Here is a 17,702-nt window from a genome sequence, read left to right as displayed (position 1 = left end):
GCTGTACTTTTTGGAAGCAAATTGAGAGCATCAAAAAAGGCCGAGGAAGGCTGGAAATGTTCTAGCTGATCTTGTCATGTTTATCCCAGAGTTCAGTTTATCTGAGAAACAATGGAAAGATAATCTCATTAGCTAATTGCTCATCTTATGAAGCCTAGGTGAATGCCTACACAACCACCTTTATTACTGTATATTCCTTGATAAATTCTATATTCTAATCAGGAACTCATCCTCTTGATATGAATTTGTCTTGTGGCCCGCCCAAAGAGTATGTATTAGGAACTGCCTGTATAAAATTTCATAAACAAATATGGAAAAAGGAAACTGAATAACCTTGAAACAAGACATTGTTGAGTGACTAGGAGGCAATGAGCTACATACAAATCATTGATCTAAGGCAGTGTTTATCATCCTCAGTCGCTTTAAAATGTGTGGATTTCAGTCAAGAGAAAGCTTTAAGGTAGATAATAGGACATTTGGAACTGAGCAGCAGAAGACAGAACTTGAAATTGAACTATGTACAAGTGATGAACATGTAATCACTAAAATGTATCAACTTTTATTGAAATTTGAAATGGAAGAAATCAGTGTATGATAAAATGGGCTAAGAACGTTGGACATATTGATGGAACAGTGGGAAAATATGTGGTTAAAAGGACTGAAATTCACACTGTTATAACTTAAAAAGGAATTTTTATAAAATGATGTACCACTGGTATATGACTCCAGAAAAATTGTCTAGATGTATAAAGGTACTTCAAATTTATGTTGGAAATGTGGACTACATAAAGGGTCATTTTATCATGCCTGGTAGACTTGTAAAAAAGCTGGAAAATGTTGGCTTCAAATACAAGGAATGATACAAAGAATTTTAAAAATTGACGTTCAACTGAAATCAGAACTTTTTTTGCCAGGATTAACAGACAATTAGAAAAGAGCTACCGGAGTGTATTCTTATTTATGATCACTGCTGCAAGACTGTTATATGCACAAAAATGGAAAGACTCTGAAATACCCACAATGGAGGAACGGTTGGTGAAGATGGAACTAACATAGATGGCAAAATTAACTTGCCTGCTTAGAGAAAGATTAACTGCTACATTTATTAGTGACTGGAAACTCCTTATGGACTTTTTGCCGAAAAAAGAAAAAAACAAACTTGTGATTTTTGGATTTGATTATTAGAAAGGGTAGATTATTATTAGAAAGAAGGAAATTATGATGTAACCTCAGAGAGAGAGGGTAAAATATAAATGCATTTATAACTGCTATTAAGAAGATCGGAAACCACTTTGTAACTTTTTTCTTTCTTTTCTACTTCTTTATTTCTTCACTTACTTTTCTTTATTCTTACTTTCAACTTAAAATTTGTACTGCTTTTACTCTGTTGAAAACCTGTTTAATAAAAATTACTTTAAAAAAATGTTTAGACTTCAACTCCCAGAATTCCTCAGCCAGGGCAGGGGGTTGGGCTTGATGACCTCTTACTTCCAACTCCATGATTCTTTGACCTACCTGACCAAAAGAGATACCTGTATCTCAAAAGCCTACAGCCTGCTTTTTGTACCCAATGGTCACCATATTTCTTGCTCTGTAAAACAAAGGACAGTTTCCTTAATCAAAACAGAAGCCTAGTCTGGTGGAAGACAATTATATGAAAAAACAAAAGTGGACCCTTTAATCAAACTATGATTGGGTTCACATATTGCAATAACTGGTCTAACTCAAGCCAAAATCAAGCAGGCCCCATTTATAAAGCAAATCCCCAAACCCGCATATGAACATATATGGAGAAACGCTAAACTTACCCTGATGCTTAACTATAGCTTATTGAATCAATTATAATTAACCTTTTGCGCATCACATGAAGTCCTTGCTCTTTAAACCTTGTCATTGTGGTGGACAACCATTGTTTATGGCTTAACTTTAAGCACACGCCAGGCATTATGGCTTCTTCGAGGTACCACCATTTGTTTGATATATGAATTCAATCTGTTATTCAAATGGCTGAAAAGGGAAACTAACTCAAAAGTGCTATGAGAGAAGTTGCAAGAGATCTTTTGCTTTGCATTTGTGGTGGGTCTTCTTCACACTTCTGGGAGAAGAGAAGCTTACAGATACTAGAGTAGTAGTCTTCTAGCAACTGGGTCTCCTCCTAACATCCATGCTGTGAACCTTTCAAGCCAGAATGTCAAACGAACCTATGAAATAAACCTGTGTGTGAAGAAGCAAGAAAGAAATTTGGGCGAAGACACTAGTGTGTTTACAGTGTGCATGTATTATATAAAAAGGATTTCCATCACACCAAGAAATTACATCCCGTCAGAAGGAATCCACAATTTATTGGAAGGAAGAAAACCTCAGGATGATACCTGAAACAATATGTATCGTTTTATTTTATTTTATTTTTATTTTAAAAGACATATATATGAGTGAAAAATAGAAATCAGAGGATGAGAAAAGGATGCAAGTCTGTAAGCCCAAGGTGACTGGAACCAAATTTGGATTAAACATGATTAATAAAAGGTAAACTAAACAGGCTTCATTCATGTTGTGGCTGTTACTTAACTTTGAAAGATAGGAATTCAGAGGAGGGGTGGAGATGCGATAAAATCAGCATAGTAAAAATAAGTGAGAACTGGAAGGTACTTCAAATAATGTCTTCTACAGACCTTATTATCTACAAGGAGAAACACCAATAATTGGATTTATTGGATTTTCAGGAGAACATTTGGGTCAGTCTTGAACTGAAAGCAGCAACTCCAAGGCACCACCACCCTCCCTGAGCTAAAATTCAAGTTGCAAAACAGACTCAAAATGTTATGGCCAACATAGGAGGAAATAAGGGATCTCATTTCAATATCACTGTTCAAAATGTATAGATGCTCTCAGCCTCCCTCCCAAAAGACACAATTTTGAGTGGCTGCTCCTGGATACAGAAAATCTACTGCATGCTTCAGAATACATAAATACCACCCTAAGTACTGCCCATCAGAAGAGGGCAAAAAAAAAAAAAAAAAAAATCTCATCTTGGCCATTACATGAGCGCCAAAATGGACGCAATTTGAGACTAAATTCCCTGAGATTTTTTAATTCTGTAGGGCCTTGCAGCAGAAAACTTTGCCTTCCTACACCTTTACACCATTCCCCTCTACCAGAAATGGGGATTAGAGCAGACTTAGGCAAGAGGTCTATTTAGATCTGAGAAACTTGACAAAGGTGAGGAGATAAGAATTCAGCCTTCCTTTTGGTTGTACTACTTTGTTGAATAAAACTGAGGAAATTCTCTTCCCCCAAAGGATGTTTCAGTTTCGGGGGTTTTCGTTGCAGACCCTATTCTTACTAGTTACTATATTACAGAAACCACTAAAAAGCTAAGAAAATAATCAGTGCCACATATCTCCTTGTGGGAAAACCACAAACCTAGACTGATACTCATGCATTTGTTAGAGGTGATGAAAAACGCATGGAAGACAAAGTAGCTCATTCTTCTCTTTTCTCCTCCAACTCAAGTTCCAAGGGCAATATCTTGATCATCTTGCCATAGCACCTGGTCCAACTGCCTTTACTTTCATCAAAGAGGAGTGTCTCTATGGCAGCTTCGCCCAGATTCCTGGAGAAATGCAAGAAGGGGTGATACCAGCAATCTTCTGACCCAACGTGAGAAGAATGTTCTTGAGATAAAGGCAAAGAGGTGAGGCCCTACAGAATTAAGGTGTCTGTTAGGGCTTCCTGTAAGGCTTCATTTTGGGGAAAGGTAGCCAAGAGAGAGTGCTTGAATATCATTCCCAACCTTGAGTGTGAAGAGATAAGGTGCTGGAATGTGCCCCTGATGCAAGAGACGTATGCTGGCCTGAAGAACGATGTGGTTTCTCACCATGAGGAACTTGACACTGGGATTCAGCTTCTGGATCACATCAGAACTTCCTATTTGGCTTGAGAAGGTTCGTGTGCACAGAGGCTTGCTCACAACTAGGGCAGACATAAGCCTTCTTCTTGCCACTGAATTTTAAATGGGTCGCAAGCTTAGGATTCAACCAGAAGCTTTTCCCACAGTGCACGCAAGGGTGCAGTCTTTGTCGGCTGTGGATTGTCTTATGCCTGTTCAGGTTACCCAGCACATTGCAGCGAAAGTCACATTCAGGGCATTTGAATGGCTTCTCCCCGGTGTGGATTCGCGTGTGGACGTTAAGGGCTGGCAAACTAAAGAAACTTTTCTCACACTGGGTACACGGGAAAGGTCTGTTCCCAGTGTGGTTCTTCTCATGAATCAAAAGATTGGCCCGACTCCGGAAGGATTTCTTGCACCGAGCGCACACATGTTTAGTCTGTGGCGTTTCCAACTGCTGCTGATCAGTGACAGCTCTTCCCCGAGAAGGTGTTCTTTGGAGCTCCTTCGATACGGCTGTTTGTAGTTCCACACAGCTTCTGCCCTTTACGCTACTGTGTATCCCTAGTGGCTTTAACATCTCTTCCAGCTGCTGAGACAGGGATGCTGTCCCCAAATTTTGGGCAGTGGCATTTGGGCACTCATTTAGAGCACAGAATCGGTCATGGTGCTGCTGGCTCTTGCTTTCCGACACCCGTGGCCTAAACCAGGCCTCTGCTGGATCCCTCACGTCAGACGGCTTGCGTTTTTCTTTCTCACAACTCCGAGAGCTAGAATTGGCTCCAGCTGATTCCCTTTCCTGAGCCTGATAGGCTGTGTTTCCTTGCACAACACTTTTGTTAACTTTCGTTTGGGCTTCTCTGGAAAATGTTTTCTGGCAGGGCAGTTCAAGACAAGGATACTTTGACTTGTGGTTCTTTGAGGCACCTTGAAACAAACTGGAGGAAACATTCACACAGGGGTTGCTATGTGGACCAGCACAATATTTTACTTTCCTGGAGGGTTTGGATTTCTTTTTGGGGACCATTTCTTGTTCTTCCTGTTGACAAAAGCAACGTTTGGCCCTTTTTCCAACAAGCTGCATTTCCCTCTTAGATGTTCTTCTGGAGGGAGCCCGTGATCTCAATTGCCAGCCAGCTTGGTTTTTCTCCTTCTTACGACTCTGGGAATTGACATTTTTGCCACAGTTCCTTGGCTGATGGATAGAGAATATGTCCTTTCTTCTTGGTTTCCCCTCTGATTTTACTGCTTGACTGACTTCCCCATAGTCCAGCAAAATATTTTCTTTGAATTTTCTGGATAATTGTACTTGCATTGTAATACGCTTTTCTTTCTGCTCGGAACCCTCTGGAGCTCCTGTGTCTGATCTTTCTTCTAAAACCACCAGTGGATTTCTTTTTTCTTCCTGGGTATGTTGCAAACTGATAACTTCAGCTGTATGAGGTGGGGTCTGCAGCAAAGCTTTTCCAAGAGGATTCCCCTGACCCTTCTTCTCAGAAACTCTGCCACTTGTGGAATTAGAAAATGCATGGTCTACCTCCATGACCATGGACTGTTTATGGCATTCTTCATTCAGATGAATACTCTTGTGTCTTTTCAGGTGCCATGGCTGAAAGAAGCCTTTTCCACATACAGCACATTTGAAGAGCCTTTGGTCCATGTGGTTTACCTCCATTACAGTGGGCTGTCTGGGGAATTTTTCTTTCAGGTGGATTCTCTCATGTCTCTTCAAATGCCACATCTGAATGAAGCCTTTTCCACATGCAGCACATTTGAAAGGCTTTTGCCCCGAGTGGATCCTTTGATGCCTCGTGAAGGAGTAGTTATCATCAAAGAATTTCCCACATTTTTGGCAGAGGTAGGGCTGTTTTCTTTTGTGGGGAACCTTGGGCTTGAGGGAGAAGAGGGGATCTTTTGTGATCATTTTGTACTCAGAGTCTGAGCACAGAGAGTGTTTTTCTCCCACACGGGTTTCTTGGTGAGAAGCCAGATGTTTTCCTTCAGAGATGTTTTCCCTATATTCCAAGTGGTGATATGGCTGTTGCTTTCTCCTATGGATTTTCCCATGATTAACAAATGAGCTTTTTGTTCTCATGCATTTTCCACAATACTGACATACATAATTCTCCTGGGCGGGGATTTTGGGGTGCTTGGCAAGGCATGAGTTGTGAGTGACAGCACTTTCATGGAGAAGACCTTCACAAGCCTTCTGTCCATGGTGGATTCTTTCTGGTAAAGTGTGGTGACTTTTGATCCTCAAACTCTTGGTGTGCTCAAGATGATTAGAGAGTTTTCCGCTTCGGTGATTCTCCTGGTGTCGAATAAGGTGGTGCTTTCGAATGAAACTTTCTGTGCACTTGTGACATTTATAGGGTCTCTCACCTGTATGGAGTTTCTCATGATCAGCAAGTATGATACTTGTACTTAATGATTTCCCGCAATACTGGCATTGGTAGGGTGTTCTCCGTGTCTGGTTTCTTGGACACTGAGTGCGGTGGAAGCTGCGAGTGACGATTTTCCTGGAAGCTGGGCATTCAGAGGAATCTCCTCTCGTATGAAAGATGCCTGAATCAACCAAGGCACCGTCTACAGCCAAGCTTTTAACTTTCTTTGGATGTTTGATGGCTGCTTTCCTCACATGGGTCATCATGTGTGACATCAAAACAGGCTTACGAAGGAAGCTTTTACTACACTGGGAACATTTATATGGCCTCGCTTCCCTGTGCATTCTCTCATGGTCCACAAGCAAACTTTTGAATCTTAGACATTTCCCACAAAACTGGCATTTATGGAGATTTACTTGGTCTTGTTGTTGTCTCGTGAGGCCAATGTCTAACAATCTAGTCCTCTCAGGGACAGGGGCTGTACTGTCTTTCTTTTTCACAGTTTGAGGCACACTTTCTATCTTTTCTTCTTTCTTATCCTTCAGATGGTTGTTTTTGGGTGTTGTGTGGCAATTCTGATGTTTGACAAGAAGTTCCTTTCGAACAAAGGTTTTCCCACATTCAGGACGCTTATGGGGCTGCTGGGTGGTGTGGCTCTTTTGATGGAGGAAGAGATCTTCCTTGAACTTAAAACTCTTCTTGCAGGCCAAACATTCAAAGAGCTTCATGTTTTGTTGCTTCACAATGCTGTAGGAAGATTTGTTGCCAGCTTCTGCTGTGTGACCCCTCTGGTGACAATCAAGGAGTTTTTTGGATGTAAACCTTTCTCTGCAGTAAGGGCATTTATAGGCCTTCATTTTGGAATGTATCCTTCGATGATTGGCGAGGGATAATTTAGACTTGAAGATCTGTCCACAATCAGGGCACGAGACTTGATATTCCCTTCCTCCAGCTCTTTCTCTGGCTGTGCTTTCGTTGGCATTGCCTATTTCTGCCTTTGTCTTTCCTAACTGGCTTCGTGAAGGCTTCTTCAACTGGGACCCATTCTTATAGGCCTCTTTGGGCTTCAGACTCTGTGATCCACTCCCCTTAGAACTGTTGAACAAGTTCCGGCGAAGGATCGTTGGTTGATAACCTCCACGATGAGGCTTCTCTTCTTCACTTTCTTGCTCATCATCTACAGCCCAAAAAAGAAAAAAAAAAAGAATGTGGCAACACAAATAGTTGTACTGTTAGTGCACAAACTGCAGTAGTTGCCAGTTGGCTTCTAGATGCAACTCAAAGTGTTGATGGTCATCTTTAAAGCCCTTTCTGGCTTAGGGCCTAGTTATTTGTGGGACCACCTCTCTCCAATTGTTTCTTACCAACCCATAAGATGCAGCAGAGTTGGCACATTCAGGATTTCCTCACCCAAAATATCATATTATGAGGCCCCAGAAGTGTGCCTTCTCTGTTGCCACTCCTGCCCCCTGGAACAGTATTCCCCAAGGCCTACACAGCCCCAACCCTGTTGTCCTTTTGGAAGACAATAAAGATTTGGCTCTTCCAGAAGTCCCCAGGTCATGGCATTTTGTAGTATGCCATGACTATTTTAATTTTTTTTTAATTCTCCGGATGACTGTTCGCTATTTCATTCTTCTTTTATTTTGTGTTTTTAACTTGTCCTAGAAGCCACCTCGAACCACTCCACAATTAGGTAGCCTTACAAATCCAACAAAGGAGCACTCTCATTATAATTCGTAATTACATCTTGGTTTTGATAAGCAAATCTTAACTATGGCCCTGTATATTGTCCAAACATAAACCTGTCATCTGTCACCAGCAGTTCTCATTGGTTCACTGGGCAGATACATGCCACCCAGAGCCACCACTAGCCTATGTAGTGCCTTTCTGCAAATCAGAGAAAGGCTCCCATGGAATGAACAAAGCGAGGAGGGTCACTGTGTCTGCTGCCCTGCTCAGCAAGCAAGCAATCTCCTCGGGGACAAGACAGCCATGCCTGTTGGTTGAACGGCCCAAACGTCCTCTCTTCCATTGGTGGATCACTCACTTTTCCTTGTTTTGCCCTCAAAGGAAAGTGCTGTTGACTTCCTGCACTTTGCTGGTACCCCCTCAGATGTGGCACCTTTGTTCAGTGCATAACCCTGAAGAACCCCATGCAGTAGCCTACAAAATACGTTCCCTGTCACTGTTTGCTGGAGTTAACTAGAAACATGACACACATTAGGAACTCTTAGCTGTCCCCCATTCTCCATGCAGTGCTCTGGTCATCCCTCCCCCCACAATATTTCCAAAAAGAAAAGCAAAAATGCAGCAGCCAGGCCACTGAAAAGATGATTGTTAATTTGTACTTGGCAGCTGGAAGGAAGGTTAATTTGATGGTCCATAGGATGACTGATAGGTTTGTCCCCTAATCCTGGTTAATAAGATAGTGTTACATGTGAAGCCAGCCACTATGGCTAAGATTTAATCCAGTGGTGGGTGATCTAGAGGCCATTCCCATATGCCCTAGTTCACAAACCACAATAGCTGGTTTAACACATCCCACTAAGCCAAAAAAATAAACCAAATCTCATTGTGATTTAGCAACATGTGTGAACCCAGACAATAAGTTGAATCCAATAATCTGACTGCTTGAATTGGGTTGTTCTTCCACTCTCTTTACATTGCAAGATTTTCACAGTATCTTAGAACTACCTTTCCTCTTAAGCCAGACACCTTCAGCAACTGTTCTAACCTGAGTTTGCAGAATCTGAACTGGGGTATGTCGCAGGACTCCGGTAACGATCCCACCAGGTCCCTCCTGCTGGTAACTGCTTCAGTGTCGGCTTAATGGGGCCTTCATCTGCACTTTCATCAGAGCTCTGGAGTTCTGGGACCCAGGCTTCTTCTCCACGTTCCAGGCGGGAGAGCAACTCAGAGGGGTGACCACGAAGTCGGCCTGCAGGGGATCAAGAGAGCAGATGAGTTGGCTGAGAGCTGGTGAAACACAGCAGCAGAGGCCAAGCTGTGATTCATGTACCTAATGAATGACCTTTGGCAAGAGACTTCATCTCTGATCCTTCATCCTGAATGTGGATAATGTAAAGCAGCAGGGGACAAAAACTTTAATACACTAATCAATAGTATTGTGACAATAACAAAAAGATGCTCAACTGTATTCTCTATAGCTAGCTCACCTGCCCGCATATATACTCTTCTTACTGTAACAGTAATGTGCAGTCTTGATTATGTACTAAACCTTACGGCTGCCACAAAGTACCAAAAACAGGCGCATTCATTTCTAAAACAGTTCTCCAGTCTACGTATCCTAAATGAATTCCACCTGAACAAGGCTCTTAACTCTGTGTTAGGGGCTGCCATTGTATGAAAAGTTGTTATTTCACTTATCTTAAACATATGTCAGGAAAGGGCCCATCAAAAGATAAATTGATGCTAAGTGAAAAAAAGTCCAGGTTCAGTTCCTCTAGAATTGGAGATGGTGTTATAGACACTAGAGAGGACTCAGATCTGTCAGGGCTGCAGAGGGAGTAAGAAAAATTGAGGACGACTTTTATTTTGTGGTTGCCAAGACAAGGTAATGCTGACTTTAGCCAGATAGGAGGGAAGGCAGCTTGTATGTCTTTTCCTATATGGTTCTGCATGTTTCTGGTGCTAAGAAATATGGGAAGCTGTCATATTACTAAATGACCACCAGTCTGGCTAGCTCACATCATTTGCTCTACCAGCTGTCAGCACTTCTCAAGGATTTCAGTAGAAAAAATGATCTGGAGATGCCAGAGGTTGAACCTGGGACTTTCTGAGTATGAAGCAGGTGTTCTACAACTAGGCTAGCTTAAAAAATTACAACCATTTAAAGTTTTTCATTAGGAAGTAGAAAAGAACACCACTGGTGCTACCATTTGACTTATTTCAACCAACGTCTACTTATCGTCCTGCAGGCCTTACCTAAGGTCCCATAGTTCCCCAGCATACTGTTCCTGTATAAGGTTTTCTGACGGCGGCCCGCATGTGTGTACTGCACATCACTTGAACACACAGTCACCTCCATAAAGGCTTCCGGAACCTTAAACCAAAACAGAAAAATCAGTTCTTCTTTAGGAAGCTGCAAATGCCAGTCCCCAGGTGACTGATGTAGGGGTCACCCATCTCATTAAGCAGTGGTTTTTTTCAAATCATAGTTTGTTGAATAAGCTTCACCCCAAAATATAAACCATGGATTACAAAGGATAATGACTGGGATCACACACTCTCATAGGCCTTTCCTAAAGGTCTGAAGACCTGTACAAATTACTTCAATTCCAGTTTTTCCAAATCTGTATCTCAGATTGCTCAAGGGAAAACTCCTATCCTATCCAGTATTTCAGAACATAAGCACGGAGGCCCTGTTAGATCAGATCTCTGGCCCATCTAGTCCATCAGTTAGTCTCCCAGCAGGTGGCCTTCAGAGGAAGCCACGCTGCCACCAAGAACAGTCATGGATCCCCATGACTTCCACAACTTGGTACAACCCTTTTTTGAAGCCAGCCAAGTTGAGAGTCAACACCACATCTTGTCAGAGTGAATTCCAAAGCCAAATTACACATTGTATAAAACAATATTTCCTTTTGTCGGTCCTGATTTTTCCAGGATTCAATTTCATTGGGTGGCCTCTGGTTCTAGTATTCTGGGAAGGGGAAAATAGCTTCTGCTTGTCTACTTTATCCACAGCTTTTATTTATCTATAATATTTATTATTTTAAAGGCACACTTTTCACAGAATAAGGCAAAACAAGGCCTATAAAAACACAAAGTATGTAATAATAAAGCCAATCCATAAACTACATTATACAGTACACCCTTCTCCAATCTGACACTCTCCCAGTTTCTTTCCATAAATCTCCAGCCATCAAGCTAGCATACCTGAAAGGCACTGGAAGAATTGCAATACACCATCTGTAGAAGACTACCGGATGTACAAGCTGGGTTTCGAAGAGGCAGAGGAACTAGAGATCAAATTGCCAACATTCGCTGGATCATGGAGAAAGCACGAGAGTTCCAGAAAAACATTTACTTCTGCTTCATTGACTATGCAAAAGCCTTCGACTGTGTGAATCACAACAAACTCTGGCAAATTCTTAAAGAGATGGGGGTACCAGACCATCTTACCTGTCTCCTGAGAAATCTGTATGCGGGCCAAGAAGCAACAGTTAGAACCAGTCACTGAACAACCGATTGGTTCAAAATAGGGAAAGGTGTACAACAAGGCTGTATACTGTCACCATGCTTATTTAACCTATATGCAGAGTACATCATGAGAAATGCCAGGCTGGAAGAATCACAAGCCGGAATTAAGATTGCAGGGAGAATCATCAATAACCTCAGATATGCAGACGATACCACCCTAATGGCAGAAAGTGAAGAAGAACTAAAGGGCCTCTTGATGAGGGTGAAAGAGGAGAGTGCAAAAGCTGGCTTGAAACTCAACATTAAAAAAACTAAGATCATGGCATCTGGACCCATCAATTCCTGGCAAATAGAAGGGGTAGAAATGGAAGCAGTAACAGACTTCATTTATTTGGGCTCCAGGATCACCGCAGACGGAGACTGCAGCCATGAAATTAAAAGACGCTTGCTCCTTGGGAGGAAAGCTATGGCAAGCCTAGATAGCATATTAAAAAGCAGAGACGTCACCTTGCCGACAAAGATCCGCATAGTCAAAGCTATGGTTTTTCCAGTAGTAATGTATGGCTGTGAGAGCTGGACCATAAAGAAGGCTGAGCGCCGAAGAATTGATGCCTTTGAACTGTGGTGCTGGAGAAGACTCTTAAGAGTCCCCTGGACTGCTAGGAGGTCAAACCAGTCAATCTTAAAGGAAATCAACCCTGATTGCTCATTGGAAGGACTGATAATGAAGCTCAAGCTCAGATACTTTGGTCACCTAATGCGAAGAGAGGAGTCTTTGGAAAAGACCCTGATGCTGGGAAGGATTGAAGGCAAAAGGAGAAGAGGACGGCAGAGGATGAGATGGTTAGATAGCATCACTGAAGCAATGAGCATGAAACTGAGCCAACTCAGGGAGGCAGTGAAGGACAGGAAGGCCTGGCGCAATATGGTTCATGGGGTCACAAAGAGTCGGACACGACTTAACGACTGAACAACGACAACAAATCTGTAGAAGATGCCAGAACCAGAGGAACTAAACAGTTACCCCCCCCCATGCAGAAAAATATAACAATGCAGGCATAGGGAAAGGGAAAGCTGTATTAAGATGCTCATGCTCAAGAATGGGAGCAGATAAAAGCAGCATTCCCCAACCTCCTCCTCAACCAGATGAATGGAGACTACCGTTCCCATCATCCACAATAACCACAGGCGATGGCTACTCTGGCTAGACATCATAACAGCTGTGGTCCAGCACATCTGAACAGGGACCGGTTGGTATAAAACATACATGTTAGAATTAACAACCACCGATTCTGGTAAGGAATTGTATTGAAGGAATTAAAAAAAAAAAAACTAATTTTATATGCAGTGGACTTCTGCCTATCCACAGAGTCAACTATGAGATAGTCTATGTTCCACCCATCTTTGTCACACATCATTATCTGTGTGGCTGTTGACTGGTTTACACATGCTGGTTTATCTAGACTTTTTTTACCATATGCACAATTTCACTCTCAAACTTCATTCCTGTGGTTTAATTATCACCTGAGCTTTACAGCCACACGCACAGCAGATATAACACCCCTTTTCTACAGAAAGAATGTTTCCAAGTCTTCATACAGCATGGAACACAGGCATTTAGCTCCTTGGGCTTGCAAAAATAAATACATGAATAAATAGAAGCCTAATGTGGAAATGTTTCTGCAATTCTATGGTGGTGTGCAGAATAAGTCTTCGCTTTCTCTGTACTGACAAGCAGCATGAAATTCCTAATCATCTTTGGCTGCCGCACGAGTATTAAATACGAGGCCAATACATTAGAAAAAGGAGCAGCATGAAATATACACCCATACCATTTCAACTGTTTTGATTTGCATCATGCCACAATAAAGTGTATTAGTTTTATACTCATCAGTACATTACAAAATCAACATTAATTTATAGAATGAAATAAATATATACAGTACATGCTTATGTAGTTAAAGGCAATGGCCAATTAAAAAAGCATCATATGACTTAAGGAAGGCTAAGCAAACTTTTGGGGACTGGAACCAGTTTGTGATTTTGGGAGCATGTGGTAGGACATGCCCAGAACAGCTGTTGAGGGAGATTTCTCTTCTCACAAAATGGATATGGACCCCCATCACCCAGAAGGTCTGAATTCTCTTCACCACCCCAGCATTCTCTTTACTATTCCTATGGGGCATTTTGTGAATATTGCTGCAAATAAATATGAGCTGAAAAATTGGGGCACTGCAATATGACAATTTCCTCCTTATTTATTTTGTGTGTGTGTGTGTGTGTTTTAAGTCAGGTAGGTATTAAGCTTGGCAAGCAGCAAGAGAGGTGTCCATGGATCCTTCACTGCCCATCTGTACTGTAAATACATTAGGGATGCAATCCTAGCTATGTTTACTTGTGAGTAAACCTCATTGAACACAATGGACTCCGTTCAAGTAAGCATGCTTAGAATTCCATTCTCTCCAAAGGAGAACTTCCACCACTTGGTACAAAAAGGTTGTACCAAGTTGTGGAAGTTCTCCTTTGGAGAGAATGGAAATAAAGAATGAACCTGGCAATCTTTAAGATAAAAAGGGACCTTTGTGGGAATGGTTTAAATGACTTTAAGGGCAATAGCAATGCCAGCATGTCCTGGGGCTTAAAGGAAATTATCCAAGAAGCACAGCTTGCTGATGATCCTCCCCTTTTTTATGCACAGAGACTCCTAAATACTGCATGTTAAGTAATGCATAATAGGCACAAATCTAAAAGGGAGATTCCCCGCTTATCTCTGCATACTAAAAGCGACAATCTATAGGACTCTGAAAAAACCAACATCATCTAACAAGTGTGTGTAGATGTGGTAACATTCTAGTTCAGATTGCATCTTCTTTTAAACATGCTTTTAAAGTGTCCAAGGCAGCTGCAAAGTACTTTGTGTACTGGATGTGATTGTATTAATCTTTAGAAATATGGCCTCCCTATGGGTTTCCACAAAAAAAAAAACATGAAATGAAAAATTACACTAGCAAAGCAGCAAAACCAATGTGTTCCTCCCAAGGGAATTAATTATCCAAGGGAATTATCTTTCCTTGAAGAATTCCTGCACCTACATCAATGCACACATGCAGGATTTCCACCCCAAACTTCACAACTCTTTCAAAATCACACCTACTCTAAATTGTAAAGAAAGATCAGGAGTCCAGGAGCATGTTTTCAGGCTAACTAATGGTAGATGGACCTGATGAAGCAACCTGCAGCTCACAAAAGCTTATGCCTTTTAATAAAATGTTTTGGTTGGAAAAGGTGCCGCTAGACTCCTGATTTTTGGCTAATAAAGACTAGCATGGCTCTCTCCCTAAAACGCCTAAAAGACAGAAGATACCACTAAGGATATTTATCTGCTCATTTGTTCAACACAGTGAATGTTCTGTGTTAAAGACAAAGTACAGGAACATCACTAGGAAAACTCAGAAGATTTACAAAGGGGAAACAGCATCATAAAATTACAGCAAGGTGGAACAAACCTCAAAGGTCATCTAGCCCAACCCCTTCCAACAAAAGAAATATACTGTATCACCACTTTTTAACAAAGGTGGATACTATCTAAGGCCATTCTGTGCCAGTTTGTAGGAGTTGGGCCATTAGAATTTAACTAGAGAGATTTGTGTTCAATAACCTATTGCAAATTGGCTTTTGATTATGGGAGTTGTACTAGCATTTGGATGATATCAGGTTGCAAGAAATTAGCATAGGTTTTTTTTTTTCAGATTCGTGGTACAAAATTTATTCCAGACAAGCCACATTCCATTTTAACATCTGAATAGGGTTCTTAAATCAAGTGATGGAATAGCTAACTTCTCTCTTTAAATTTCTACTCAACCATATGATAGGTAAGCAGATAGATCTACATTATTTTCTGAATGATCGCGGCTAGTCCCTGACTGAGTTTACAGTTTGTGCTAAGCGATGGCATATTTTGCTACGGTTGATCAATAAGTCATCACTGGCTAAGAAAAGCATTATTTTTCTAGGTATAGTTCCCAAACCTTTGTACATAATAAATACATTTGGTGTAGCCTGCAAAGAATATTACATCAACATTGACTATTTTCATGGAGTACGCTAAGCAAGATTTTCTTCACCATAGTTGTCTGAATAAGCCACAAGCCACAATGGTCACAAGGGCCAGTTTACACAATTAAGCCACAAACAAGGCACCTGAAGTATGGCTTGGCATATGGAGAGGATCCAGCCATTACCGAAAAGGATCCAAATACCTGCAACAAACACAAATGCTGATTTTGTTTTAGCATCGCCATCCTTTAAGAAAAAAAAGAGAATTTTCAGTACGTGAGTTAGGTGCTATCGCATCAAGATAAATGCAGCTTATACTGCCACTTGGAAACAGAGGAACACACAAAGCCTAAAATGAACCAAAATTAGCATGGCCAAGCCCCTTAGTTTTTAATACACACGGTTAACTATTTTGCGTGAACTCTTCCATCCAGATTTTCACTCCCAGTTCTGGTAACCCAACTGAACCCCTGAATGGCTTGATTCCCCAAGCCCTTTTCCCCTCCCATCCCACATCAGGCTTCCTTCTTCACCCCATCCCTGCATCTCTCACCACAGCCACTTCTGCAACAGCCATCTTTCCTCCACCAATCTGGGCTGATCCTGAAGCCAAGCAGAGCCGTATCTTTTAAAGCCTGTTGAAAGTAGGAAGGGGGAAAAAAGTCATCTCCCGCTGTTCCCTGCCAACCCATCCTTCGTGCACCAAGCCTTGAAGGTTCCACGTGTGTGGTGATTAGGGTTGCCCTATCTGGGCTGCTGCAATCCGGGCGCGAAAGGACGCGGCGGCCGAGATGAAACCCCGAGCCTTTGCTGCCATCTCCAGGTCGCGCGGATTGTGGCCGCTCAGAGCCTGAACGACGGGAAGCTGCTCTCCCTCCCGTCTAACCCAGCCGGTCGGTTCCTGGCGCTTTCCGAGCGCATCCCCGCCCAGCAGCGATGGCGCCCGGATTACCCCCGCTCAGCCCGCGCGCCCCGCTCCCTCAAGCTCCCTTCCTTTCGCGACCCGGCGAAGGCTGGATCTGGCGGCTTTGGAGAAGGCGCTGCTCCTGCTCGACGCGAGAGCTGCCCCCGTTCGGCCGCTGGGCTTTCTGGCTGCGCGGGCGCGGGGCTTCCTCGGGCCGCTCACCTGGGACCTCGAAGGCGCCGAGTCGAAGGCTGCGGGCGGAGAAGGGCTGGCGCTGCTCTCCGGGGCAGGCGCAGGCGAGAGTCGGCGCTGGCGGCCTCTCCCTCAGTCGCGCGTTTCTCTGGGCGAGCTGCGGCGGCTCCGGCCAGCCCCATGCCGCTCTTCCCGCCCCGCGCAGCCCTCCAGAGCCAGCTTGCCTGGCCTGGCCCAGCAGCAGCTGACCGTCCAATAGCCTCGGGCGGCGGGGAAAAACCGGGAGCCAGAGCCCTCTGGCGGCGACCCAAGGTGGCCGCCTTGCTTTCCTGCGCGCTCGACGGGGCGGCCGGCGGAAAATCCAGCGGCTGGAATGTCCCAGCCGCGTGAAATCCTTACGGACAACCCTTTCCTTCGCGCGCTGCCTTCCCTCGTTACTCCCCAACTTTTCAGCTTCTCCGATTGCAGGGGGCCATTAAAATCCAGCATGTGAGTTCTCCTATGGGACTAGAAATGTGCCTGGTGAGCTCTTCCCCAGTTCATCTGCTCATGGCTGCCAATAGCCCTACCGTTTTCTCCACTGCGGAGCCAGAAGAGCATTCCCTAGGTATGTGGGCATAGCCCGAGTTTTACTTACTCCAATGCCCTACCTGCCCTGCTCTCAGCTAGTCATTTAGATTCAAAAAGCTCAGAACAGAACTTGGCACCTCTAATAATACCTAGCACTGGAGTGTAGAAGTAGCTGGTGAAGCCTCCTGAGATTTTATTAAGTCTGTTCATTACTATTAATTTCCTAGGATACCGTTTCTAAGAGGGCACCTGGAAAGCTCCATTTACAGGCTGATTGCTGGATTCATTTCACACAGGATGCCAGCCAACCCTTGGTTAAGTGAACCCAGGATTACGGAATTAACCCAATTGCCCGGGTGCATTGGTCCAATCCAAGTATGAGCTAGCCAGTCAATTTTAACCTAGCATGCTATACAAACCCAGTTAGCTAATTTTGCTTTCTAATCTGGAATCAGCTAATCTACTATGCATACTACATTTTTACTTCTGAGGGTGGAATTGACCATGCTGGCCAAGGATGATGGGGAGGTATGGCCAAATG

The 17,702-nt window shown here is 43.1% G+C and overlaps 1 protein-coding gene across 1 annotated transcript; it reads right to left on the bottom strand.

Moving 5' to 3' along the window:
• Nucleotides 1–3,447: 3,447 nt before the first annotated feature.
• LOC112540582 (uncharacterized) lies at nucleotides 3,448–16,773 on the bottom strand. Its single transcript, XM_088134699.1, has 6 exons — nucleotides 16,622–16,773; nucleotides 15,681–15,741; nucleotides 10,222–10,339; nucleotides 9,011–9,214; nucleotides 6,515–7,450; nucleotides 3,448–6,340 (listed from the first exon to the last, which is right to left on the bottom strand). The coding sequence occupies exons 1-6, from the start codon at nucleotides 16,771–16,773 to the stop codon at nucleotides 3,918–3,920; spliced, it is 3,894 nt and encodes a 1,297-aa protein (XP_087990825.1). The 3' UTR covers nucleotides 3,448–3,917.
• Nucleotides 16,774–17,702: the final 929 nt, after the last annotated feature.

This window comes from Python bivittatus, unplaced genomic scaffold (assembly GCF_059951505.1).
Source record: "Python bivittatus isolate LINGU-HERP-01145 unplaced genomic scaffold, Pbiv_v1 ctg000080_np1212, whole genome shotgun sequence".
NCBI lineage: Eukaryota > Metazoa > Chordata > Lepidosauria > Squamata > Pythonidae > Python > Python bivittatus.
The sequence above is the reverse complement of the archived record's forward strand: the minus strand, read 5'-3'. Positions and strand labels throughout refer to the sequence as shown.

Excerpts from the sequence above, each read along its gene's own strand:
- LOC112540582 (XM_088134699.1), bottom strand. The coding sequence starts at position 16,773 with ATGGGGCTGGCCGGAGCCGCCGCAGCTCGCCCAGAGAAACGCGCGACT. Across the intron at positions 10,340-15,680 it reads AGGTATTTGGATCCTTTTCG|GTTCCGGAAGCCTTTATGGA; the intron begins GTAATGGCTGGA and ends TTTTGGTTTAAG. Across the intron at positions 9,215-10,221 it reads GGGGAACTATGGGACCTTAG|GCCGACTTCGTGGTCACCCC; the intron begins GTAAGGCCTGCA and ends GATCCCCTGCAG.